The sequence below is a fragment of the Panthera onca genome, chromosome B3, assembly GCF_046562875.1.
Source record: "Panthera onca isolate mPanOnc1 chromosome B3, mPanOnc1 haplotype 2, whole genome shotgun sequence".
Lineage (NCBI taxonomy): Eukaryota > Metazoa > Chordata > Mammalia > Carnivora > Felidae > Panthera > Panthera onca.
This window is the reverse complement of record NC_138344.1, coordinates 98,111,505-98,137,748: the sequence shown is the minus strand read 5'-3', so window position 1 is coordinate 98,137,748 and position 26,244 is coordinate 98,111,505. Positions and strand designations below refer to the sequence as shown.

At 40.9% G+C, this 26,244-nt stretch overlaps 1 protein-coding gene across 10 annotated transcripts in view; it reads left to right on the top strand.

Moving 5' to 3' along the window:
• Positions 1-26,244, top strand: part of TRIM9 (tripartite motif containing 9) — a 111,415-nt gene that overhangs the window by 77,097 nt on the left and 8,074 nt on the right. For 4 of the 10 annotated variants that reach the window (XM_060619823.3, XM_060619821.3, XM_060619826.3 and 1 more), the window contains exons 5-9: positions 1,247-1,400; positions 9,238-9,395; positions 10,589-10,727; positions 23,130-23,318; positions 25,956-25,997. In XM_060619823.3, the coding sequence (XP_060475806.1) occupies positions 1,247-1,400; positions 9,238-9,395; positions 10,589-10,727; positions 23,130-23,318; positions 25,956-25,997 (682 nt within the window). The remainder of the gene's footprint in view (positions 1-1,246; positions 1,401-9,237; positions 9,396-10,588; positions 10,728-23,129; positions 23,319-25,955; positions 25,998-26,244) is intronic. The other 6 variants (XM_060619827.3, XM_060619831.3, XM_060619828.3 and 3 more) reach the window with 3 other exon arrangements.

Genomic DNA, 26,244 nt, shown 5'->3' with positions numbered 1-26,244 from the left:
AGAGCAAGGATCCCCTCCACAATGAAACCCACCTTCAGACTGCCATGCATATATGGGTGCCAGCAAAACTCCATTGACTTGTTGGAAGCCTTGGCCCCCATGTGCTACAAGATTGAGCAGCGCGTGGGCTTTTTAAAATTTGTTTTTGCTCATGTTTAATCTTGAAAATGTAATTCCCTTTAAGTTTCCCCCAAAGCAGAGCTACTGACTTGCCTAAGAATTGAGTCCCTTTCCACTAATTTCTTGGACAATTTGGTCAGCTAGAAATGTCTAAATATGCAAGGCTTCTACCTTCTTGACAGTTCCTACTGGCCAGTTATTCAGTGATTTCCTAAATAAAGTGAAGGTTTTTCATTGCTTGGATTTCTCATGATTTCTTCAGTATTGTTTTAATGAGATGTGCTGATGTCAGCTGAATTTTACTTAAGTTTTGATCATAATGATTAAGGGACCTTTTATTAAGGAATACATAGATTATCCTTCCAACTCACATTCTGTCAAACTGGCCAAGAATGACAGAGGGAGATTAAATACAAGAAGTGGAAGAGGTCTCTATCAAAGAATAAAGTGATACAGTCAGATGATCTGCTTTAAAGTGTAAGAAATTCCACTTTACAGATTACCATATGCAGCCTCTCTACTATTTTATAAAACTCATTTCTGGAGCACCTGGGTGGTTCAGTCGGTTGAGACTTCGGCTTGAGTTTGTGGGTTTGAGCCCCACATTGGGCTCTGTGCTGGTGTTGCAGGGCCTGCTTGGGATTCTCTCTCTCTCTCTCTCTCTCTCTCTCTCTCCCTCTCTCTCTCTCTCCCCCTTCCCCACTTTCTCAAAATAATTATTTCTTATTTCTCAAAATAAATAAATAAACTTTAAAAAAACCCTCATTTCCAAGTTTTGACAGGAAACCCACACCTCCTCTTAGAAACTTAGGGTTGTTGGTGCTAGTAGGATTAATTGATCACCAACATATTATGATCAGTCATAAATAGCATGAGCATATATCCAGGGTTGTCTATTAGAGCAATTAACAGCTGCTAATTATTTCTAGTGGCCCCCTCTGACTCACAGAAGGACCCAGATTTGCATGGGTCACTCTTATCAGAAGAGACTCCTCACTGCCTACATGGAGACAGGAAGGGTATGAGTCCCAAAGTGGTTTGGTAAAGCTCCCAGAGAGTGGAGGAGCAGCGTTCTGTGTCCAGTGTGGTGTTATATTTCTTAGGCTGTGGTCTTTGATGTGATTAGATTTCTGACGCCCTCATAAGGAGAGTGCACCTGACTGAGGATCAGTGGGGGAAAGGCACGCTCACTCCCAGGATGACCACGGACTTTGACCTGAGTCTGGACAACAGCCCTCTGCTGCAATCCATTCACCAACTCGACTTCGTACAGATGAAAGGTATGTGCCTGCATCTCCCTAAACAGAGCAACATCCCGGGTGGATACTGGTGCTTGAAGCAGGATCAAGGCTTTGTGCCAGATTGCTGCAAAAAAAAAAAAAAAAAAAAAAAGGCAGCTGCCAGATTTATGAATCACCTAAGGGGTGAGGAAGTAAACACACACACTTCTGGTTAATGGTACAGAAATCTAGAGTGGCTCCTATCTTATCACATAAAGGAAATATATGGTTGTAGCAGTGGGACCTAACTCTCAGAAAGTCAGATAAATTCAGATAAACTCAATGCTTGCCTCTTTGAGAGTCTTAGAAATTTCACAAGCCTAATATCAGGGATCGCTGACGTTAAAAAGTTAAGGAGATAGAGACAGCATCACTGTACATAAATAAAATCTTGTTACAGAAAGTAACCCAGTTACTGAATCAAGGCAGTTGAGAACTGAAGTGACTGCTTCCACGTGGATAGGTAGTGAGCAAATGGCTGAGCATGAAATCAGTGGGACTTTGAGAGGATCCCAGTTGGCTTGCCAAAACTGATCAGGAAAATGCAAGCCTGGTTACCGAAGGAAAATGAAAATTTGAGACAAGTTTTAACTTTTTAAACTTGTTGGCTTATGTGATACAGGGATATGCAAGATCTCTCTGAGATTTTTTTGGGGTGGCTGATGGGAAATGCAAGTACCTAAAATTACTCTTACAAAGAAAAATAAAAAGCCAACCATGCAACAATATTTTTATGGCTGTGTAGGTAATATCCATTTGGGCAATATTCTGACTTCTTTTTAACTTTCATTTTGCACTATTTATACATTCACAAGAAGATGCAAAACTAGTAAAGAGAGGTCCAGTATACCCTTAGCCCAGTTTCCATCAATGGTTCCATCTTGCATAACTAGCATATCAAAACCAGGAAGTTAACATTGGTACAGTGTATATGTATGACTGTGCCATTTTGTCACATGTGAAGACTCATATAACCACCGCTGCAGTCAAGATACAGAACCACTGTATCACCACAAAGATCTCATGCTACCCCATTATCACCATACGGTCATACCCATGCCCCTCCCCTCTGTCACCTCCAATCCCTGGATTCTTCTGTTCTTCATCTCTGTAATTTTGTTGTTTTCTAATATTTTTTTAAAACTGAAGAAATGTATTTGCTCTCTGCTTTTCCTAATTTAAGCATCCACATAATAAAGGACTTAGAATCCAGCACTTTAAAATTTTTGGTTTTTTAAGAAAAATCTACATACTTCCTTTTATTAGACAGAAAACCGTCTAACCCAGCAAGTTTTAAGGCTATACGCTTGTGGCTTCCATCATGCAGCTAAAGTCACCCCTGTACCTTGTACAAGTACCTCTCTCATCCCTTTAATAGATTTTTGCTCTTTTATTTTCAGTTTTCTCACTTTTTGTTTAATATGTATGGCTTTGGGATGGTGCCTTCATTAATTTTTGGAGGAAGTACTATAAAGATTGTAAATAAAAGCACTTTGGTGCAGTAATAAAAATGTTTAGCCTTTGCCGACTGCTTACCAAACCAAATAAGTGCTTCATGTGAATTAACTCAGTTTATTCTCACAGCCCTAGTATGTAGCTGAGGAAACTGAAGCACAGGAAGACTGGATAACTTGCCTGAATTCACACAGCTGGGAGTGACAGGGCAGAGATTCAAAACCAGGGAGTGAGGTTCCGGAACCTCACTTGTCCTCATTATAACACAACTTCCAGTTTGTGTTATAATGTTACTGTGTAATGAACTGGCTTCTTCAAGGAATAACTGAATTGCTCTCTTAAATTTCAGAAATTTAATTTTTTGTTACAGCGAGTCTTTCTTACTGTTTAAATTTTTTTTCTTTCACACCCACATGGTGACCTGTGAAATACAGCCATCAGAGTAATATAGGGAGCCCCGGGTAAATCCCCCTCGATCAGCCTCTCTCTGTACCCAGTTCTCCCAATAAGGTAAAATCATTAAAAGGTTATGTCACAAAACAGCTCAGGGGAGAAAATATGTCCCAAAGGGCAAGGGAAGGGCTTTTGGTGGAAGCGGAAAAAAAAAAATGAACCAACCCAATTAGCCTTGGTGATGGAACAGGCAGAGGGTAAAAGCCTCAGGGCTTTCAAATGCTTTCATTGCCTGACCAAGCCCTCTCCTCCCCCATTTGCTGTCCTTCTGAATCACGCCCATCTGCCCAGAGTGGAGTCCAGGCCAGTTGGCAGGATGGGAACAATTGTGTTGGAGTGAACAGGCCCTTCATCTGGTATGGAAACTGCAGATTCGTGTGCTGTGTGTCACAGACCACATTCCTAAAGCAACGTCACTCAGCCATGTAAAGCTGCCTACGGAAATATGCGTGAACGTGGCTGTGTGCACACTCCACTAAAGTCTGTACACACGGCAGAGAATACCAAGCACTGTAAAGACCAAAACGCAGAACACAATCACAGCAAAAATTCACCTGGAATGCAAAATTATCCCAAACAGTTATTTCTGAAGTTCATATAACAGGCCATTTGGCATGAGACTGGATTATTCCATTTTCCTTTTCTTTTTAACACTTCCTATTAATTTAATTTACTTCTGATTAGTGTCCTTCTACAGAGCTCATTTATATGCTTTGCTTTGTGCTCATTAAGTTTAATTAATTCAGTGAGAGCCAAGTCCTCTATAGACTCTAAATAATTTTTACCTGTCAGATGTCTTTGATGGAAAGAAAAAGCCAAAAGGTCATGAGGCAACAGATCTTAGCTAGCTATAGTTAAAACTACTCCTACCGGCCTTTTTGAGATCTGTCAACATACACAACTGTGCCCAGTGTAGTGTTAGACATTTTTTTCCCTTAGGCTCTTCTTGGTCAGTTTAATAAACTGCACTTTCACAGCTTGTCAGTAAAAATATCTCAAGAAACTGTACCCCAGAATCCATGCACAAATGGCCAAAATTTAAATAGCATTGAGAATGGTGCTAAAGTAATCTGACCATTGATACAGTACGTGTACTTACTAATATGTTTTCTAATAGTACTAAGTGGATTACAGTAGAAAGTTAAAAGATCTTCAAAGCTACTTAAAATATGCATTTAAACTTATGACTCAAATTGACAACAAAAATATCTGTTTATTCCTTGACTAAAAATGTTAGCATCTCTCTGGTTTTGAGATTTCATCTCAGATGCCTTTTTGTCCCTTGATATCCAAGATAGGTGTGTTGCTGGTTTTTAAATGTTTCTAGTTAGGCCAGCAACTATTCAGCAAGAATGCACTGCCTAAAATTATTCTCGTAGCCAAGGATTTAACTGATCTGCTCTTTCTTATTCTACATCTCCCTCAAGCAATTGAAATCTAAGTGGAGGGGCTCCTGGGTGACTCAGTCGGTTGAGCTTCCGACTTTGGCTCAGGTCATGATCTCACAGTCTGTGGGTTCGAGCCCTGCATCGGGCTCTGTGCTGACAGCTCAGAGCCTGGAGCCTGCTTCACAGTCTGTGTCTCCCTCTCTCTCTGACCCTCCCCCGTTCATGCTCTGTCTCTCTCTGTCTCAAAAATAAATAAAGAGAAAAGAAAGAAAGAAAGAAAGAAAGAAAGAAAGAAAGAAAGAAAGAAAGAAATCTAAGTGGAGAATGCCAGAACCTTCTTTATTCAAACATCTCCAGAAAAATATTAGCCCAGAATTGTTTTAAGTGTACAAGGTATCCCAAGGTTCATGAGTCAGTACTAAAATGAAATGCCAGCATGTTCATTCTGAACCAGGATAACACAGTGACCTAATGTTTTCCAAGCCTTTTTAGCACTTAGAGCGATGGCTGCTAATCCCTTAAGTGCCTCTTCTCACCTAAGAACACATTTGTCTTCATTAACTCATGTTGAATGTAAAAGCCTTGATTATGCACCAAGGTCATGGGCAGGGTCAGTGTGATGTGAACAGACCCTCTTATAAATCATGGAGAAAGAACACCTAGAGGTTTGTTTGGTGGGGATAGGGTTGAGCACAAATGCTGACTCACATGTAATTTGTTCATGCATGTGATCTGTTCATGGTTTGGAGGCCTGAAATGCTTGTCCTCAAAACCTACGTTCACATTTCTCTTTAACAGTGTACGAATGAGAGCTTTGCAGAAATGGTTTGTTGTCCCTCTAAAGTCTATATTTTACTCAGATGCCACTCGTATAGTTCAGCTACCGTAAAAAGGAGTGACGGTCCACCAAGGACATTCAGACAAGATGATTCAGTAGACTTGCATTCCCAACCACTGTAGCTCTTATGGTGAAATATTTTTCTTTTCTTCCTTCCTTCCTTTCTTTCTTTCTTCCTTCCTTTCTTTCTTTCTTTCTTTCTTCCTTCCTTCCTTCCTTCCTTTCTTTGTTTCTTTCTTTCTGCAATTTTTTCAAGTATAGTTGACACACGATGTTACATTAGTTTCAGATGAACAACATAGACATTTGACCAACTGCTACATTATGCTATGTGTGGTGAAATATTTCCTTAATTATACCAGCAAGTCTTGGGGAACTTTCTCATGGATGTTACAGGAAGCAAAAAGAGACATTCCTCCTGGAATTAGGCTGGGGACTTCCCTGTAGTACACTATTACTACACACCGGTGTAGTACAATTTAAACATACAGCCCCTGGAGCCAGTCTGCTTGGCTTCAAATCCTGGCTTTCCCACTTAGGTAGGAGCCATGAAAACGTTCTGTGTTTCAGTTTCCTCTTCTACACAATAGACATAATAATGGTACCCATTACTGTTGGGGTGCTGTGAAAATTACACGAGTGACTACATGGAAAGCCTCTCACCACACTTTCGGGCATTCAGTAAGTGCTCGAAAAGCAGCCCCTGCCATTATTTTTCATGTCCAGTGCGGGAGGCCATATGTCCTCACATGTCCTCATCATAGTCCCATGACCTTTCACAGAGGAATTCTGCCTAGTTGTGAGTGTTCACAATCTGAAGGATCTGGAAAAAAAAATGATTATAAAAAAAAAAAACTAAGCTATAATCTGAACCAGAATGGCTATTTGAAAACTTTAAGAAGACACTGTTGCAGAATTTCATTTTGAGCCCAGGCTCAATGAGGTCCCCTTCAAGGAGGTCAGTAAGAATAGCTGTTCCTTGTAACTAAGAAGAGAATTTTTAGCCAGAGACTTCGTTTTATGGTTAACAAAAATGCTAAGCACTAGTCTTCTGATCAGGGCAGGGGAAACTAGTTCTCTAGGAAAAACATAAACATCCAAGAATGATCATGAAAGTGTTAAGATTGAGATGGCTACAGCAGCCCAGTGACGCAGTTTTAATAAAATAAAACTTTTCTTAGAGTTCAGCCCAGGAACCATGATGCTATCCATTTCCAAAACACAAATAATAAGTTAATTTGAAAATACTTTGGATTCTTATAGACCATTTGTTTTATACCTAATAAAGTGAAATAGGGTAATATAACACCCACTATAAAATCTGTTTTGCTAAAATGTCAGCCTTAGTCTTTACTAATGAGGCTGTAATTTTGTCACATTTGCCTTTTATAGGCAACATCACTTTGGAGTAAATAAGGAAACAGAAAAAATAATTTGAAGCACATCGAGAAATAGATGTAGACATGCAAATGTTTCTGTGGTCCTTCATTTTCCTCTCTCTCTCTCCTCCCTCTCCCTCCCTCCCTCCTTCTCTTCCTCAGCTTGATCTTTTGTGTGCTTATTTGTTTAAATCTGGACAATATTAAAATCTAAAGATTAGTGACTGGTTAGACTTTTTATTATCTTTCTGGTCTTTTAAAGTGTATCCGCTGAGGATTACAAATGAAGTTCCCATGTTTTAATTACACGTGACACCATGTGTTTCAATTAATCTGTTAATTATACCTATGCCTATACAAGGAAATCTGAGTTTCTTATCAGAGACATTGCAAGCATTTGCATGATTCAAGTTGAAACCATCTTGTGATGTTACTCTTTGATTTGAAAATTGATGAAATGTAAGCTGCCTGAAACATGAACAAAGGGAAAATGAAGACTGATAGGGCAGCTAATGAAATAAAGAAAGTCCAAGGAATTATTTTATGGTAGGCGCTGATTAATGAGGATAACTAACAGCAAATATCCCTGGGGAGAATCATTCCATGTCTCTAGAAGCCCTTTGAAGAACAGGTTGCTCAAACTTATTATAATCTACTCCACTGTTAATATGTTAAAATTTATTGTTTTTATAAACAAAAACCTTTTAATGACAAAGTAGCTCCCTAATACATGATAACCTAAAGCTAGCCCTCCAATTACAACTGTTAGGTGATGCCTGTTTATATGTAGATGATCATGAGGAGTTACATCTTTTCTCTCCTCCCCTTCCCATCCAGTCCTGTAGTCTATTTCTTGAACAAGGCAATGAATTCATTTCCTCTCCTCCATTTCCAGATGTTCTGGGACCTCCAAGGCTGCAGAAGCCACTGGTCTCTCCTAAGACCAACCGAACTCCATGCCATTGAAACCTGAAACGTGATTTCCCTTCCTAAACTCACCACCTCCATTAACTGCTCATAATTTTGGTTTAATTATGTTTGACCTAGTCACTCAGGCATGGTTTTATTGTATCACAGTCTTTTCTTACGTATAATTGACCTGCCTCACCTTCCCATTTCTTGTGTTATGGTCACTGCCTGTGTTTTCTACGTTGTCTACCATAGAACCTGCTTCTTAAACTGCTATTAAATAAGCCATCTTTTTGGTTGAGGTGATGGCAGGGAGTGTGTAACTCAATGTGTGACACAGAGTCCAATCTTGGTACAGCATACCAGGTGCTGTACAATTAACATTTGTTCGCTTAAATGTCCCTGGGTGTGGTCCAAACTGTTCCCTCCTATTGTTAAAGTGCTTTAAAGATTAATGTTTTGTTGCTGAAAAATATTTGAAGCAGTTCATAAAAACATTGTTTCCAAATACATATACTGAGTTTATATATTAGGAACTGGGATTATGTGTTACCTAACATTTCCACGTCTTTGTGTCTGAAGCCTCAACCACTCTGCAGTTTTAAGTAATAGAAAAGACTCTCGGCTCAAAATGGGGACAGGGGCATGTTGTGACTAGTAATACTGTGGCAGATTCTCACAAAGTCATGAGGACAACTTGACCCTCCCCTGCCAGGCCCCTTCTGCTCCCATACTACTCTCCAGGCTCACAGTTGGCGGTTCTACGCCCGCGGAAAGAGTGAACTTGAGCTAGCGTAGCTACCTTGAAAGAATGAGGTCAAGTTCCTCAGAAGTTTCGAAATGGCAAAAATCACTGTTTTTGTGTCACTTGGCACCAAATTTTCAAAAGCCAGTGTTATAACTACTTAATGCACACAAGACTTGAGTAGAATCACTGGTTTAAAAAAAAAAAAAAAAAGGGATAGAACCTTAGAAGGACGATGGTTTCAGAGCTACTGCTCGGAAGGCAGTTCCAAGTTTATAAACTGGGGGGTCAAGGCACAGAATAAATTTTATGATAAAATTTTCAGCCATGTTGTGAGTTAAATAGACTTTAGCGGTCTGGACCGGAAACCCATCCCCCATGTAAAACGTGTCCCTTGGGGATGATGTCTTCAGTCCTCAAGGGGGCGAGAACAGAGCAGTTGTCTCCCCTCCAGTTAAGGTAGGAAGCCCCACCACCAGCTTGGGAGAAGGCAGCACGGCAGCTCAGGAACCATCCCCACTCCTGGAGACTCCGGAAGGGATCCAGTTCAGGTCGTCCCTGGGCCAGCTACTTAGTGGAGCCACGTGTTGATCAGGGGGATGTTAACATTCTGAGACACCGAAATGTTTGCAGCTCAACAGAAACCAGGGTCACACTAATTTCTGTTTAGCTTCCTCTCCAGTCCCAGCAACCCCCATCCTGCAGCTGGAGGAGTGTTGCACTCACAACAACAGCGCCACACTGTCCTGGAAACAGCCACCTCTGTCCACGGTGCCTGCCGAAGGCTACATTCTGGAGCTGGATGACGGCAACGGTGGTCAGTTTCGGGTAAGCAGAGAACCTGCTACTTGTCAACCAAGGCCACTGACCACCTCAGAGAGCCCACCGTGGGGTCTCAGGCCAAGCTTCCCCATGTCTCCTAGAGCCAGACCATCCTGGCAGGGCCTGCCTGCCCTTCAACTGAGGCTTGTGTTCTCCTTGAACCATTAAAGATGGATGATGGAGTCTCTGAGTAGAAACTGCCCTACGCTTCTTCAGAGAAAGCGGATGCAGTGCTGTAAGCTCTGGGGTCAGACTGCGTGCACCCATATCCGGACTCCACCATTTAGCTGTGTGACTGCCCATTTCTCGCCTCGTTGAGCCCTCGGGACCCCCTCATTTGGAAAATGAGGATAATATTAACATGTACCTTATGCATTTTTGTTAAGAGTCAATTAGACAACCCGTATGCAATTCTCAGCATGCCAGGATCCCCAACCCCAGTCGTGTTAGTATCCCACCAGACAGTCGTCATTTTAAGGCTGTGCTTGGAATACAAATTATTTTTACTCATTACATCAGCATAATGTTGCAAAGCATACAGCTAAAGAGGGAGGCACATGCCTAACCTATGCTAAAGATGCATTATGCTACGATTTATTTTAAGCCTTTGAAATGTCATTCTTCCTCCAGCCCCTGTTTCCTCCCCCTTCCCTCTGTACCACGATAAAACCGATATTCCTGTGACTTTGAGGGTAGTCTTTGTGACAGTTTCTGAAATTACCAGTGGAGTTATAAACATAGCAGAGACCACCCTCATGTTTTCAAACCAGTTTTTAAAAATCTCACGGAAGGATAAAGAGCTCGGTAGGTATAACATATTTATAAACGCCAAGTTAATAATAGTATGCATAATGCTAACTAAAGCACCCAGTTTTAATTTTTTAAGCCCTAGCCACTAGTAAGTGGCATTCATTAAGGTGTGAGGCCCATGCTAAATGTAAGGCACTGTGTCAATTTGCACACATGACCTCCATATATGCTCATATAGCAACCTCATAAAGTGGGCATTACTGTCCCCGTTTTACAGATGAGGAAACTGAGACGAAACGAGGTCAATTAAATGGCTTAGGATCTCACAGGATTTGAACCAGATCAGGCTGACACTAAAATGCCTGCTCCTAACCTCTGAGCGACAGTGCCTCCCCAACCCCTCACGGGAGATGGCGTTAAACGGTGGCCTGTTATTTGTTGACCCTCAGGAAGTGTATGTTGGAAAGGAGACGATGTGCACCGTGGACGGTCTTCACTTCAACAGCACATACAACGCTCGCATCAAGGCCTTCAACAAAACAGGAGTCAGCCAGTACAGCAAGACCCTGGTCCTCCAAACGTCTGAGGGTAAGGCCCTTCAGCAGTATCCCTCAGAGCGAGAACTTCGAGGCATCTAAAATGGCTGACAAGCCCGGAGGTAACCCCACCACTGCCCACATTCTCAAGTGTTTCCATGACTTGCTCTGCATTCTGGCACAAGGCCGCTGTTCCTCTCCTGCCGTTAGAGAGCCCATGGTATGTGGATGTGATCAAACCAAAGAGTCCACAGCAGCAGTTCAAATGGCCTGGGGCGTCGGCTTCCTTTGATAACATTCTAAATAAGCTGCAGTTGAAGAAGCTGAAAAATGAAGGCCTGAATGTCCCCCCCGGTGTGTGACACAAATGTATCTAGGCTCTAGGGCAGGCTCCCATTCTCCACGATACACATCACTTGCCAGTTTTGCCCAGATGATTCTAAATTGCTTTGTAGTGCTTGCTTGTTTCTGAGGGTGGGACCGAGGTTCTTTCCAGCTGTGGATTTGTGTGACTGAACATGTTTCCAGTGGGTGTGGGTGCTAGAGCTGTTCAGAGAGGGCCTGTTGGCCACTCCTGGCTTCCCCAGCACGGACCGCTTCCATCTCACCCAAAGCCGAGGCCGGCGGCGCCTGGACTGAGGCTTCCTGTGGGCACCAAACAGGAAGTGACCAGCAACTCCGCATTACCTCGCCATTTTCACCTTTGCCCGTCCCTCTAGGCTTGGTCAGGCCACCTTAGGGCCACCACACAAGGTCACTCTCTAGCGAACACTCGCTTCTTGGCTGTACTGTAAATAGTTTGGCCATCAAAGGCAAGCCATTCCCCTCGGAAGAAGGGCTTGAATTTGATGACCAGGTATAACCTCTGAGGCTTTTAACATTTTCATTTTAAAAGCAATCACAGCACATGAAATTAAACCTATGAAGAGGTATTTGTGGTTGGTGCCAAAGCATTTTCAGACCCCCTGGGTGTCATTTTAATCACAGAAGTGACCCCCCACCGGCATTCCCCCATGACCTCCGTCTGCAGAACTATAATTGTGTTGATTTTGTTCAAATTCAAGATGTTAGCTAAAAGAACTGTGGTGGTGTTTTTTTCCCACGTCCCACAGACCTTGGCATGTGCCAGCCACCCTTAAAATGGTTCACATGGTTAAAAACAAGCACAACTTCAAATCCCACAGCAAGGTTGGCAGGTCCCTAGCCATACAAACCGTGCCTGGGGAGCAGGGGTAAGTCTGTGAGGGACGGTATTCGAAGAGAAGGATTCGCTGAAGGGAAAATGGCCGCGTGACCTATTCCCGTTGGGTTATGGGGATGTGGCAGCGGCAGCCTCCCGAATGATCACGTTAGCAACTTCTCTCTGGGATGACCTATCCGCTTGAGAGCAGTTGCCTCTTTTCCCAAAGCACCATGCTAAATGCTAAAGCCCTCAAGAGTTGCCTTGATGCGGGGCAGAAGGCCCTTCCTGATGATGGCCTCGTTTCCCACGTGCGTACCAGGCGTACAAGGCGGTTTGATTGAAGAGTGAAGTGCATGCCATCAGAGCAGGGAGCCAGTTTGCAGCAATGTTGCTAATATGTGTCATGAGACCTCCTATTTCTACTCATAATCCATCATGGAAATCATATTCTTCTGCTAAAATCAGTTATTAGCATAGCAGCTTGAGCATTCACGTTTCTCTTTTCATCCTGCAGGAGGATGTAGTTTCTCAGTTTCTCTTAATGTTCATAAGATTATGGTGTCTAATAAATTCCAGGATTGGAACTGCGATCCCCGTCACAGAACTGGGGGTCATTTTCTAAAAGAAACTAACGGAACAAGTCCTCTTCCAACAAAGAAACTGTACTGTAGAAATTAATTTCCTCCATGAATTTTATATATTGTGTACAAATATAAGGTATGTATCTAAATACAAAGAAAACCTTATCATCTTGTAGATATCAGTATTCTCTGTTACTGCCCAGAAGTGATTTTCTCATGATGAAATAAAGTTCACACACATACTTTCTCCATAACTTTGGTTTGTTCTATTTGTTTCTCCCTCATTCTAATCCATTCAAATGGTGAGACAAGGTTTAGAAAGCAAGAAAAAAAATATCATGAATGGCCAATTAAAAAGAAAAAAAAAGATTTGATCAACCTTGTAATGATAGAGAAAACCTAGAGAATTAAAGAGTCATATGTAGATATATATATATATATGTGTGTGTATATATGTATATGTATATATATACACACACATATATATATATATTGTTTTTTTCTTTAGAAATCAGTGAGAAAAATGCCATTGACAGAGATCAATACATTAACTGAACTTATATTATCCTCTATTAATCTTACTTCCTACAGCTCCTGGAAAGGTTTGCTTTGGAAAACATTTTTTTTCTTTGCTGCTATTGGGGGTGATGTGGTGGTTCATTTTGGCTTTCTATTGTAACAAATCTTGTGCGGTCTTCGTAGCAAGAGCTAACCCCTTTCCAAGTTTCAAAACAAAAATCTGTATTACAGAAGGGTATTATTTCATATGTGATAGCAAGTCTGACTTGTATTTACATGCATTTAGTCCGAGGTTTAAATCACTTATCACTTATACTGTTCAAACTGTCATAAAACCATCTGCTGACTTACAGGTAACATTATGCAGGGGAGATCACATGTCCACATTGTTAGAAATGCTGACCATTTTTTCTGACAGCAATTCTGTGTATTTATTGGGCAGTGTTTGGTAAATGTTCACTGTCTGTTACGCTGTGAGTTTAGAGGGTTGAGTAGATGTTGTCCCTGCTTTCATGAGCTTACAGTCTAGGAAGAGAGATGGTCCTGAAAAACACAGACACACGGCTAGTTATGTACATACAAGTTATTATAAACCCTGCGAAGGAAGGAAAAAGGACTAGTAGGAAGACATAATTTGTATACGGCGGGGGGGGGGGGGGGGATTTCATCAGGAAAACAATGAAAATAATGTAATTCAATGGAAATGATAAAGAATGTGTTATTAAAAGAGACAAGGAAAGGAAAATGCATTATTGGATGAATTCAAATGTGGTTAGTTCCCTGAAAGCAGAGTTCTTGGAAATATACCTAAAACAGCCATGCAAATAAAGCCAGTTGCAGATCTAAACCAAATTACCCCCCGACTGAAGAAGAAATATAACTGTAAGCAATTAAGAACCTTTATGAAATTTTAAAATAAGGACCACAACCCCAGTTGTATATATTTTTAAAGTAACCCATTTAATAGCCACCATGGCTGTGTCACAGTCTTTGAAACCAGCTGCAAAAGAGTAGCCATTATGTAATAGGGCCTTGTTCCTACTAGAGTTCTGGGGCTTATTCTGTGTGGGAGACTCCTCCTGAAACAAAAAAATTTTTTAGGCAAGGCTGAGAACAGAATAGGAAAACCTCCTATTGATGTTTCCCTATTTTCCCTTTACCTAACTAAACAGACTTACCTTTTTCTTTTTCTTTAATCTGGAGAGAAAATGAAATAGACCGAAGGTAACATTCCTGGGGCTCAAATAACTATTAACTGGCTGAAATGAGAGGGTCTCTCTCTGACCCACCTCTCAGAGGAGAGAATTGCGAGCGAATTGCTTCACACAGTCTGAGCATAGGTGGGAGTCCTTCGGGGAAATTAGAACATGAAGGGTGGCACTCTTTACTCAGTATATACTCTCCAACACAAATCTTTGTGTAAAAAGATTATCTTCCTTAGACAAATTCTTAGAATTAGAATTATTGGACTAAGGAGTAGGAACATTTTTAAGCCCTTGATCTGTGTTTCTAAATTGCTTTCCAGATAGATTTTACACCAGAAATGTATGAGCCATTCCGTTTTTTAAAATCACCTTACTTCTATTTGGAGTTTAATTTCAACTAACAAGCAGCCCCCTAAAAGTAAGTGTTTCTCAAACAGGGCTTTTGAAATTTATATTTTCATGGAAATAATATCTCAATTGTTTTACATCTAAGAGCTACATGGAATATGTTACAACATATTGCAGGGAAAATGAATATAATCTAAAAAGGAGAGAAGACTTCCCAGAGAGTAGAGAGACAGAAATCCAAACACAGGGAATAACTGTATGCAAGGCAAAAACTTCAAAGTCTGCCTTGAGCTGGCTATGATAAAGAAACCTCACTCATTCAAAAGCATTAATTGAGCACCTCAATTTTGTCAGGCACTGTGCTGGGCCCAGAGTCACAAAGATGCATGAGACATGGCCCCTGCCCTGGAGTTTATAGGCTCCACCCCTCCTCCCTCCTGAACTCCATGGCACCTGACTCAAGAGTGCCTGAAAACTATGGTATCTCACCTTTCTAGAACTAAGATATCCACCCTGAAATCTAGATGGTCATCTTACAATCAAGAAGTGACAATGACCTCTTACTTGCAAAAAAAAAAAAAAAAAGGTTTGGGGGGGGGTGCGGGCAACAAAGTTCAGGCGTAGACACTCCTGTGTCTTTACAGCAGGGCCCCTGGTCTCCCTCAGTTCTTGCTTACTCTTACTTTACACACAAGTCCGAGAGCTCCTTGACCCAGCTGGGAAGACCACAGCAGACTAGGATCTTCACATTAGAAGAGACAAGGGTTGGTGATCAGGGAAGGTAACAGAAAACTGAGAACAGACCCAGAGGAGGGGGGAGTCAAAAGAGAGCATTCTGTGGCTTGGGTTCTGATTAAGGAAGAAAGCACACATGAATTTTAAAAATATTTCCATCTAACATTTAAAAGTATATTATCTGGAACCCTTCATAATGAGCATTAGGTGTCTGTCAGAAGGCTTTATGGGATCACAGTACAAAATACACTGAGAAAACTATTGCAATAAACTGCCTCATTTCTACATTGTCCAGTAAAAGAGTCCATGAAAAATGACAGCAACACGACAGCCAGCAAGTATTTTTAGGAGACTGAAATCCAGTGGAGGAATTGTATAAAAACTATCCATTCTATGTTTCATTCTAAGCTTCTGAGGAAAAACTAGGAATTTTTTTCTGTTCACTCTAAGACAGCTATTTAGATTCCAGACTACACCTTCGTGCCCACTGCTAATGTAATGTCTAAACCCTTCTTCTGTTCTGTTGCTGCAATATTCCAGATTTACCCTGTGTATTAATTCCCTGTTGCTGCTCTAACAAATCACTACACTCTTAGTAGCTTAAAACAGCACACATTTATGACCTTACAGTTCTGGAAGTCAGAATCCTAAGTGGATTTCACAGCAGAGATGCATTCCTTCAGGTAGTTCTAGAGGACAATCTGTTCTCTCTCCTTTTCCAGCTTCTAGAAGCCACCTGTATTCCTTGGTTCCTGGCCCCTTCCCCCATCTGCAAAGCTAGCAGTGTAGCATCTTTGAATCTCTTCCTGACTCTGAACCTCCTGTTTCCCTTTTATAAGGAGCCCTGTGATTATCTTGGGCCCATCTGGATAATCTCTCCATCTCAAAATCCCTAATGTAATGATATCTGTGAAGTTCTTTTTGACAGTAAGGTAATGTATTCACAGATACCAAGGACTGGAATCCTACCACACTCTAGGAGGAAGTATTAGCATTATTATCTCACACTGCATTTGGGAGAACTGAGCCTTCCAGAGGTTAAGTGATATGTCAAACCCCGGGCCTTCGGCCTGCAATGCCCAGTGTAGTGCACTCTGGTGCTGACATTAGAACAGTGCTATTTGCGCTCAATCAAAAGGGAGGAAAGAGGGAACCCTATCCTAAATCTGTTTGCTAAGTGTGTGAAACATCTTGTCAAAATGCAACAGCATTGCATAGCTGTCTCATGTATTCATCCAGAAACCCCAGCCAGAAATGGACTTTAACACTTTCAAACAGTCATGTTAGAATTTTGGTGAAAAAAATAACATTCGTCCTTTAAGAAGGAGGTGTGAAGAGGCTGTCCTTTCCAACGTCATATCCAAGCTCCTACTCAAGTCCTGTCCTTTTCTTCTGTCTCTGCATTTCTACTAGCTCCCCCCTCTTTCCTCCCCGGAGTGAGTGCTTCCCTAGAGAGGCCCTTCTCCTCTGTTGGTACTAGAGTATGCTCTTGGCTGGCAGTGACAGGTCGCTGCTTGGGGGAAAAAAAGGAATGTCAGAGTCACCTTTTCAAGGTCCTTGAAAGATCCTACCAAATGAGGTCTGGGTCTTGGAGCTCTTGTGCGGTTGAAACCACAGAGCCATTTCTTGACAAAAGCTCTCAACCCTCCAGATTTCAATTGTGAGAAAACTAGAGAGAAGGTAAATAGTGATAGAGATTCAGTCTTTAGAGGATGCTCTCCAGCATTTTCTTAGCTGAATGTCCACAGGAGCCATTTCCTCAACACTTTTCAGGATTGTCTTGTGTAATGATATGAAAGGGTTAAGATTCTTAAAATTACATCTTAGAAAATGCTTTCTAAAAGAGGGCATAGAAGATGTTATTCATAACATCAAAATGTCTATCCCCCCGCCCCCGCATTGGATTGTTAGCATCATACTCCCCCTTCTAATGTGATAGCTCCTTCTCCTGCACATTAAAGGAAATAATCCAAAGAATATTCAGTGGTAGAAATAGAATATGACCCCAGAGTAGCCCCAGATGCATCTGTCCAGAATCTCTTTGAAGATATTTTATAGTGACTTTGGACCAATGTAAGTACTGCACTCTTAAATCCTGATGTCTTGAACCGCCGGCCCCCCTCCACCCCAGAGAAGCTGTAACCTTGTGAGGGAAAAGGACCCTCATCTGATCTCAGAAGAACAACAACAGGAAACTCTCTGCTCACCCACTCCCCATGACCAAAATCCCGAAGGGGAGGATGATGTGTTTGCCTTTCAATCCCTAACCACCCCAGTCCCCAAAACTGCTCCGTTTAGAGAAGAAAGATTCACCCTCACACAGTATGGTGCAGGATTTGGAGAATGATATATTAGGTTCATCTGCACAAAGCCTGGCCACCTCTGAGACCACTGGCATGTGCCCATGGCCTGTGGCATAGACTTTACCTTTTTGTGCATTTCCAAGGCACAAAAGAGAAACAATGGCCTTGTCACTCCCAAGGTATTATTCCCCAAGAATTGATCCTGCCTAGGTCCCTATCATGTCCTACCACAACTGGCAGTGTGACTTGGGATGTGTCCCTTAACTTCTCTGGACTTTAGGGGTTTTTGCTTTGTGGTTGTTGTATTTGGGAAGGGGGGTGGGGAGGCTTCTTGGTTTAGGGGGGTGGTTTTGTTTTTGTTTTTGTCTCCAAAACTAGAGACTTAGAGCAGATAACCTATAAGTTCTTTACAATCTGTACCCCTGGTTTTCTTATATGGTTTCTGTCTTCAAAAGTACTTGTGAAATCTGTTAACTGTTTCAGAAAATGCTATGAACAGGCATAGACACCTCCCCCCTCCTCCAAGGGTCTTAATAGGTCTTAAAGATCTGCCTATGATACTGAGAATTCAACAATAATAGAAAATAGTTGATAAAGGGTCATATAGGGAGAAGTATATTGTCCACTGGAGACATTTTTTCCTATGCCTCTGCTTTATTTCTCCTCACTCAAAGCATCAGAGCTCCCAAAACATTATTTAGTTAGAAGAATGTGCATTTCCAGGACAAAATCCTCAAGGTAGGTAAATCATACTTGAACAAATTCGGGTCGATATTACAAAATCCAAAGTGAGAAGCATGATAGGTTTCAGAACCCAGAAAAGAGAGATACCTTGTTCCTCTCAATGTTGACAACATGCATGATATCCCAGGGAATTTGCTGAATTTTTCCATAGAACTGAATTGGATCCAGACCCTGTCTTTGGTTTTGGGGAATATGCTTTGCAGTTGACACTCTGGAGAGCAGTTTAGTCCTTTGGGATCTTTTGTATCTATTTGAAATATAGGAATTTTTGGTTCTTCTGGTGGTAGTTACTTATAAATAGCTCCATGATATAATTCTAAATTAGAGTGGAGATTTGATGACAAAGTACGCAATTGTCCCAGGAGTGGTAAGAGACTATTTCATTTCTTCCCTTAGAAGGAATTTTTCAAAACGTATTTGCTTCTCACTTCCCAGTTGCAATTAATGCCACACTTAAGAGAGCTTAAATACCACCTTTCATTGTAAGTTATGTGCCAGTTGGACATAATTGTGACTTTGGATGCTTATTAGATCATTTGAGGAATCTCAGCCTCCTTCATTCATTTCTTTGTCTCCTAAAGAAGGCAAATTATTTTACAGATGGTTTATAATTGAACTGAAACTCATGCTTAATGCCATTTGTGCAGTTCTTACTGACATATTCTGCCTTACTGTGCTTTGAAATATAACTGTCTTGTCAGCCCAGCACCCAAGGGCTGTCCAAGTTATGAAGCTGTTTGCTACCAGACAAAAAGATGACCAAGAATTCTACCAGTCACAAAGAAACTGGATTAGCATACACTGTCATAAGGAAGACCTGTCAGTTTGCTTTTCCTCTTTGAATTCCAAAAATAATACATCAAAGACTGATGAGAAATATTTCCAAAATATTCTACCACACTACAGAAATCTTTTGTACTCTGTACATGTTGGAATCAGTCAAGAAATTCTACCTCTAGAAGATTTTCTCTAAATTATTATTTTTCCTGTGGTCAGTTTGCCAACTTCATGTTTCATAGCTGCTCAGTTTTAATACAATGTCTGCCACACGGTAGGTGTTCGGTAAATATTAACTAATGAACAACAGCAACAAAAAGTATAAACACTAAGCCAAACAGGAGTACAGTACCTACACATTCTTTTTTCACCTTGAACCCAAAAGTCATTAAATAATAAGTGTGATCCCCAGTTGATCTTTGCTTTGATAATTCTTAACTGCTTCTTTAAAACAGAGGCCTCAACTCCTGAATCCAGCTAATGCTGGGTGGGAAGGGAAAACAGTCTAGTCAAGGGCAAGAGGAAAATGGTGGTCTTTGATAGAATTGATGGAAATTGTGTCTTGATGCATTCCCATTATGACCACAGTCTCCACCCCAGAGATTCAGCTGTGCCTAGAGTTACCATAACAGTATTCAGCTGACATTCTACTGCTCTTTCCATTGGTCTTTCCTGATAAACTGTTTTTACTCAGCAAAACTCTTCAGCAGACAGATTACTGCATAGAATGAAACATGACAAGAAATTAAAAATCTTTTAAGGCGATACGTGTCTTTCTCTAGTGATATATACATTAAAAATTAATAGTAATGATCCTGTGGAGTGCCTGGGTGGCTCAGTCAGTTAAGCGTTTGCCTTTGGCTCAGGTCAGGATCTCACAGTTCGTGGGTTCAAGCCCCACATCAGGCTCTGTGCTGACAGCTCAGAGCCTGGAGCCACTTCGGATTCTGTGTCTCCCTCTCTCTCTGCTTCTCTCTCTGTCTCTCCCTCTCTCTCTCTCTGTCTCTCTCTCTCTCTCTCTCAAAAATAAATAAACATTAAACATTTTTAATAAAAAATAATAATAATGATCCTGCATATTAGCTATGATCTGAAACATGGCTTCCATATCATGTATTTTGGGGGAAAAAAAAGATTAACTTTGTTCCTATTTGTCTTGGCTAATAGAATACTGATGACTAAGAAACTTTCTCCAGATCTCAATAGTTGTGCTTTCAAGAGGAGGTGAGGGAGGAGGATGTACATCCTTCCTGCGTAGCTGTGTGTATATTCATTGTGAGTTGTGTGATTTGGCTAAACCGGGGAGTGGCAATACTGTTCCCAATATTGTCATATTGTCTTTGGTTCATGTTTTTGAATATGTCCAGAGGGGCAAGACAATGAAAGTAAAGATTTGAAATCCATACCATAGAACAAGGGTTGGAAATAGATTCTATTTAGCCCAGAAAAGGGAAGATTTAAAGGGGTTTGCTGACTGCCCTCAAATACTTGAAGAACTAAAACTATCTTGGCCCCAGATAGTAATGCTACGATTGATGAGTAAAGATCCCAAAGAGGAATATCCAGAGCAATATAAGCAGTAACTCTAAACTGGAGAGGGGCTGCCCAGAGGCAATGAGTTCTTCCACCCAGGATATCTCAAGGGGAAGCATGATGATTGCTCCTTAGACGTTACCGAAAGAAGCGTCCTCCTCTAAGACTCCTGTAATCTAAGATAACATCAGGTAACATAGATGACCTAGAGGCAACTGACCAAACATTTGTACTATGTGCCCATGGGGAAGGGCATAAAGGGGCACTGTTGTTTAGGCCTGCTGGGATCAGGTGGAAAACACTCTCTCTCTTGTAATTCATTTGGAAAGTTTTCACAACGAGGTAAGAAATTTTTTTAGACTCTCCTTAGAGAACATCAGCCCAGCTGAAGAGTATGGGAGGCCATTGGTGGGGGGAAAAAAGACAGAGATGGAATGGTTGGATATTAAATAAGCTTGCCTGAAGAGAGGGCATAGTTCAAGAGTGAGAGAAGTCAAGGAAAATTGGGTCATCAATATAATGGACCCACATAAGAGGATAGAAAAGCAATAACTATTTTAGTGTCAAGTTGTTGATTGTATGAATGACCACAGCTACTCACAGCCCCCACCCCACAGAATGGTGCCATCACCAACTCAGTACTGAGAATAGGAAAGGTGAGTACGATTCATGATGGCTTGGGTATGGTCCCTGCGATCTGGATTCAGTATACATCTCTTCCTTGGTTTTCAGATGATGACCTGGAGTTTCAATATACTCTGGAATTCATTTTACTCTGTATATCCTTTCCCTTAATTTTTAAAGCAACAAGTATTTTCAATATAATGAATTGATTGCTACCACCTGGTGAAAAATACATTTCCAAGCAAATTCTTGTTAATGAAAAATCTTTTACTGACATAAATATGGCCTTCTCTTCCTAAACGAAGCCCATGTCAGTTTGTGGTGCTGTATTTCAAAATTTTTCCATTAAAGACTAGTTCCCCCTTGAGACAATTATAGAATCAGAATCATTTCTTATTTAACATTTTTGAGCCAAGAAATGACCACGTACGTCAAATCACCGAAATTATATGAAGTTTAGGTTGAAGAAATTTTGATACATTGTGATTGGGAACACAACACCTTAACTCCATAGATAGCAATTCCTTTTCTCTGGGATCTTTTTATACTTCTTAAAAAGAAAATTCCCTAAGGATAAGAGTAAAGCCCGAAAAGCTAATTTTAATATTATAAATTCAGAAACTAAAATGGGACTGACTCTTGGCAGTTTCAACTGAAACTAGCCAATCCCCTTATTCTGAGCTTTGCAAATAGGATCGTGTTATATGCACATGCACGCGCGCACACACACACACACACACTCACACACTTCAGTTATTTTGGCTTGAACATGTCCACAATAGTATTTTGATAGGCTAAGGGTATGTTCAACATGAGAAGCATGCTGACATACTCAAACCAGAAAAGTATCCCTAGGAACATCCTCTGGCCACAAAAACAAAATTATTTTTTCAATGAAAAGATGGTTGCTTGGTGTTTTTGGACAGAGAATATTACCATTGTACCATGTCTATTTCTTAAATTATTATTGTCAAACTATGTTCTAAGAAGGCCCCAATTGATAAAATATCTGTCTCTGACCAGACCACCCTGCTGCATAGAACCAGCTCTTGTTTGACAAAAGAGAAAGGAGTGATTTTAGCAATTTAGAGAAACTATCTAATAAGCCCTTCTAAAACCAGGTCGGATAATCGATAAGTCTTTATTTAATATAATAGTGACCTTCATGCCATACCCAAGTATCTGAAAATAAAGACATTTTTGCCACCAACGCACCTTACCACTGCCCCAGTTTGTTTATTATTAGACAACCAGAGATGTCCAAGTGGCATTGCTGGGGTCTGATCTTAATTCGGAAACAAAGGTAAGGCTCCTTCCCTGATTACTTGCTCAGCCCTATCTTCCTATCCTATTCAAGAGCAGGTCTTGTGTGCTAGTACACAAGAAAAATCATCTCGTCCATTCAGAAATGGAAATATATACATAAGAGAGAAAAGGGAAAAATATGGAAAAGCAAAGAGTGGGTAAAAAAAATCATCATTTCCTAAACAAAAACCCTTTAAGAGGCCATTGTTATACAGGTAGTAACTTCCTTCCAAGGTAGCCAAAAGGGGTAAAGTGTTACTCTTGGTCATCAATGGGTAAAATCTACCTCTAAAGTTTCTAAATTCAACTCTAAAATATTGAATTAAAAGGGAACCTTCCAAGATACTGTCTCTACCACTGAGAATTGGGAGAAGTGAAAGCAATTGTCTGTGATATTTGAGGTGTCCCGTGCTCTTGAGTCCTGGCTGCTGAGAGTGCCCTCCTAGCCCCAAGCCACATTGGTTTTGTAAATGCCTCGTGGCACCTGCGGGATGGATGAGGCTTTGTGCACATGCACTGGTAAGGCAGGTCTTGGGGAACCGTGCACGGGCAGGTACCAGATTTCTGATCTCTAGTTTGCGTTGATCTTACATTTAGACACAGATTCAGAAGAACAGACACTCCCTTTTCCAGTGCCTTCGGAAAGATTGCCGCTCCGTAGAATGAGTCCTTTCTCCTCCACCCTTAATCTACAACCCAGCTTTCCCGGGAGATCCTACTTTGATTTCCGACCCTCACCCCACCAGCTGAGCTTGCATTCCTCTTTGCAGTCTCTCAATGCACCGGGTGAGCTGAGCTCGTCTGACCTTTCCCCTTGATCTCTCTGTGCCTTGATGGCATCTTCCGAATACCTGTTTTGTTCTTGCCATTCGTGTGCATGGAGAGGGCAATGAGCTAGTCTCTATGTCTGTGGCCTGCTTCCGGTCTGAGGAGCATTTGGATGCTGGAGCTTTGTGGCGTTCTTGTTTGTGTGGTGTAAGGCCCAACCATCGAGCTGTGGTCAATGTACAATGGCATTGGACAGTGACGAGCGAAATGGTTCTTTTTGCACACAAGCTGGTACCGCCACGGATAACCCGCTCCGTCATCACATGCAGTGGCATCGCACGGCATAGGCTGGCTGAGTGGAGGCTGTGGCCTTCGTTTGGAGATTTGCAACCCTGCTGTATCCAGGAAACCAGCTGTGTCTGGGAGACTGGATCAGTGCATCCAGCTCATAGTGGTCTGATTAAACATAGACTCAAGAGATCTTTATTGGAAAAATAAAGTAAAAACACACCAAGAACAGAATGCATCCTACAAAACGGGCAAACCAGAGAGCAGAAAGTGAAAGTATTTTCTGCAAAAGCCCGTGCTCACTGGTAGGACGGTCTGGCTCATGGCTGATTTTTTTTCCCTAGCGAAGGGGAGGGATCATCACTAGCCAAATTAGAAACCCTTAACTGGCCTAAGGCCCAAAGATCCAAGTCATGGAAAAGGCTGGCTTCCCCCAAGTTTCCTACAGCCAAGCAGGTTGTGACAGGGCTTCAGGCTGATTTCAGGGAAGCTAGACATGCGTTACTGTGCAATCAACTCTGTCTAGCAAATAGAACCCGAAAACATCTAAGATGCAGACCTATTTGATCTCTTCAGGACTATATTGTAATCGTGGATACACGTGGTGCACATTTCACATTTCCAAAGGTTTCTTTTGTTTTTTATTTTCTTCTTTTTGCTCATCCCACATCCCGGAATGAAGAAGGCCACAGCATGACAGTGCAAAAAGGATGCAGGGACTTCAAGCTCCCTTTAAAACGACCTTTTTCTTTGTGCTTGTATGTTTCTTATTGTTTTTCTGTGCACTACTGGCTTTCAAGACATGCTTTGTTATGGAACTCTTTTCACCTGTGTCCAATGTACTGAAATATTGTTGTAGTCTTTGTAACACGTACTGTCTCGAGAATAAAATGAAATGTGGATTTGGGGAGATGTGATGGCTGTATTTCACAGCATTGTGCTCATTGTATCGTTGAATCTTAAATGTATGGTGGTATGTTTTAAATAGTGTAAAAAGATTTCAGAGAACTTGTTTTGAAAAAGACTTGCACAAGGCATGATTCATTTAAAATTTTCAAAAGCCCTATTTGGATTCTACAGATTTATTTCCAAAGTGGGATAGGCGATTCAGCTTTAATCAAACCCCTGTGGTCAGTACTCACTATGCTCTAACCCATGAATAGGAATTTAAGTGATAAATGGTGGAAATTAAACATAAAAATCAGCCATGAGTCGGGAGAAGATGATTCTTGATTCTTTTGTCTGTGAACTCATCCCGTAGTAAAATAAAGTAACCAAAAGTAAGGTCATAACCTTTCAATTTTGTGTTTTAACTTAATCATTAGTCCTTTTTTTTATGGTAAGTTGCTATCTTAATTCTAAAATTATTTGAATTCAGTGTATCATCATTTGATTGTTTTAGAAATTACTTTATAAGGGTCTTACTGACTTAAAAAAAATTAAATGATCCTTTCTAGGGGATACCCTAGTGCTCCTCAAAAATGCATTTTCCAGTTCAGTCCCCAACATGACTTGAAACTATAGTTTATACACCTTTGAACATTTTAAAACTAGACTGCTTCCTCCCCCCAACCCAGTTTCTCATGGAGTAGCTAGAGGGTATCCAAATCTTCTAAGATTTGGAGGGGGTGAAAAAGTTCCACAGGTGATTCTAATATGTCTCTGAGACCATAGTACCTCCACCAGGGCCCCCTCCCCTCCCTTCGGTAAGAAGAACTAATATAACAAAATGATCTGAGAAGGGGATGAAGTAATTTGTTTTACTACATTTAATTCATGTCATTATTAACAATTATCAGATGCTTTTATTAACATACATGTTACATTCCATGTTCATTTATACATATATGTGTCATTTAACTTGGGCCCAAGTCACGACAAAGGCCTTCCTGCATCACCAGAGTTAGAAGTGCACGGACAAGTAATATAGAACAGAGTTTTATCAAGATCTGTTGTTTTCTCCACTTCAACTGGGTGAATTTTTCTCATTTTTATTTTGTATTTTATTTTGTTTAGCTTCCCTCCCACCCCACATTTTTCTCATTTTAAACAGCAAGCCTTCTTAAAATGGAAATTTTAGTGGGAAAGGTTGAGCGTGGGGAGATGATAAAAATTTAAGCTGTATAGTTTAGCATCAGTTGGAGGAGGATTTGTTAAATGGAAAAAAGAAAGATGTACTTTTCGTTTTGAAAGAGCAAGAGAAACAGTTTTTATCCAGAAAACTAAACAAATATAAAAAGGGCTTTGGTTTTTCATGAATCAGGCCTCTGGTGATTCTTTTCAGCTGGTGCTTTTTCATTGTATACAAATAATTTTTATCAACCTGGTTGCTGTTTCATAGCTTTGATGTGTAGTATCTCTTTATAGGATGCAATTTTGAGACACAATCTGCACCTTACTCTCAATTAGGCAAGTACACCTACTGTGATTGTCATCTTTTACTTTTGTGGTTGGCATGCTCAATCTCCTTCAGCAAATAAATGGCGGCAGCTTATTTTATGTCAATAAAATTGTCTAATTGTCATTAAAATCCTATTATAAGTTTCTCAAATACTTGGAAAAATGTACTTCTAAATTTTATACCTAGAAGAAGGTTACATTTCCCCCCATTTTTCTTAAACACCAATGCACTCTTTATGAGCGCTCACGTGGGTAA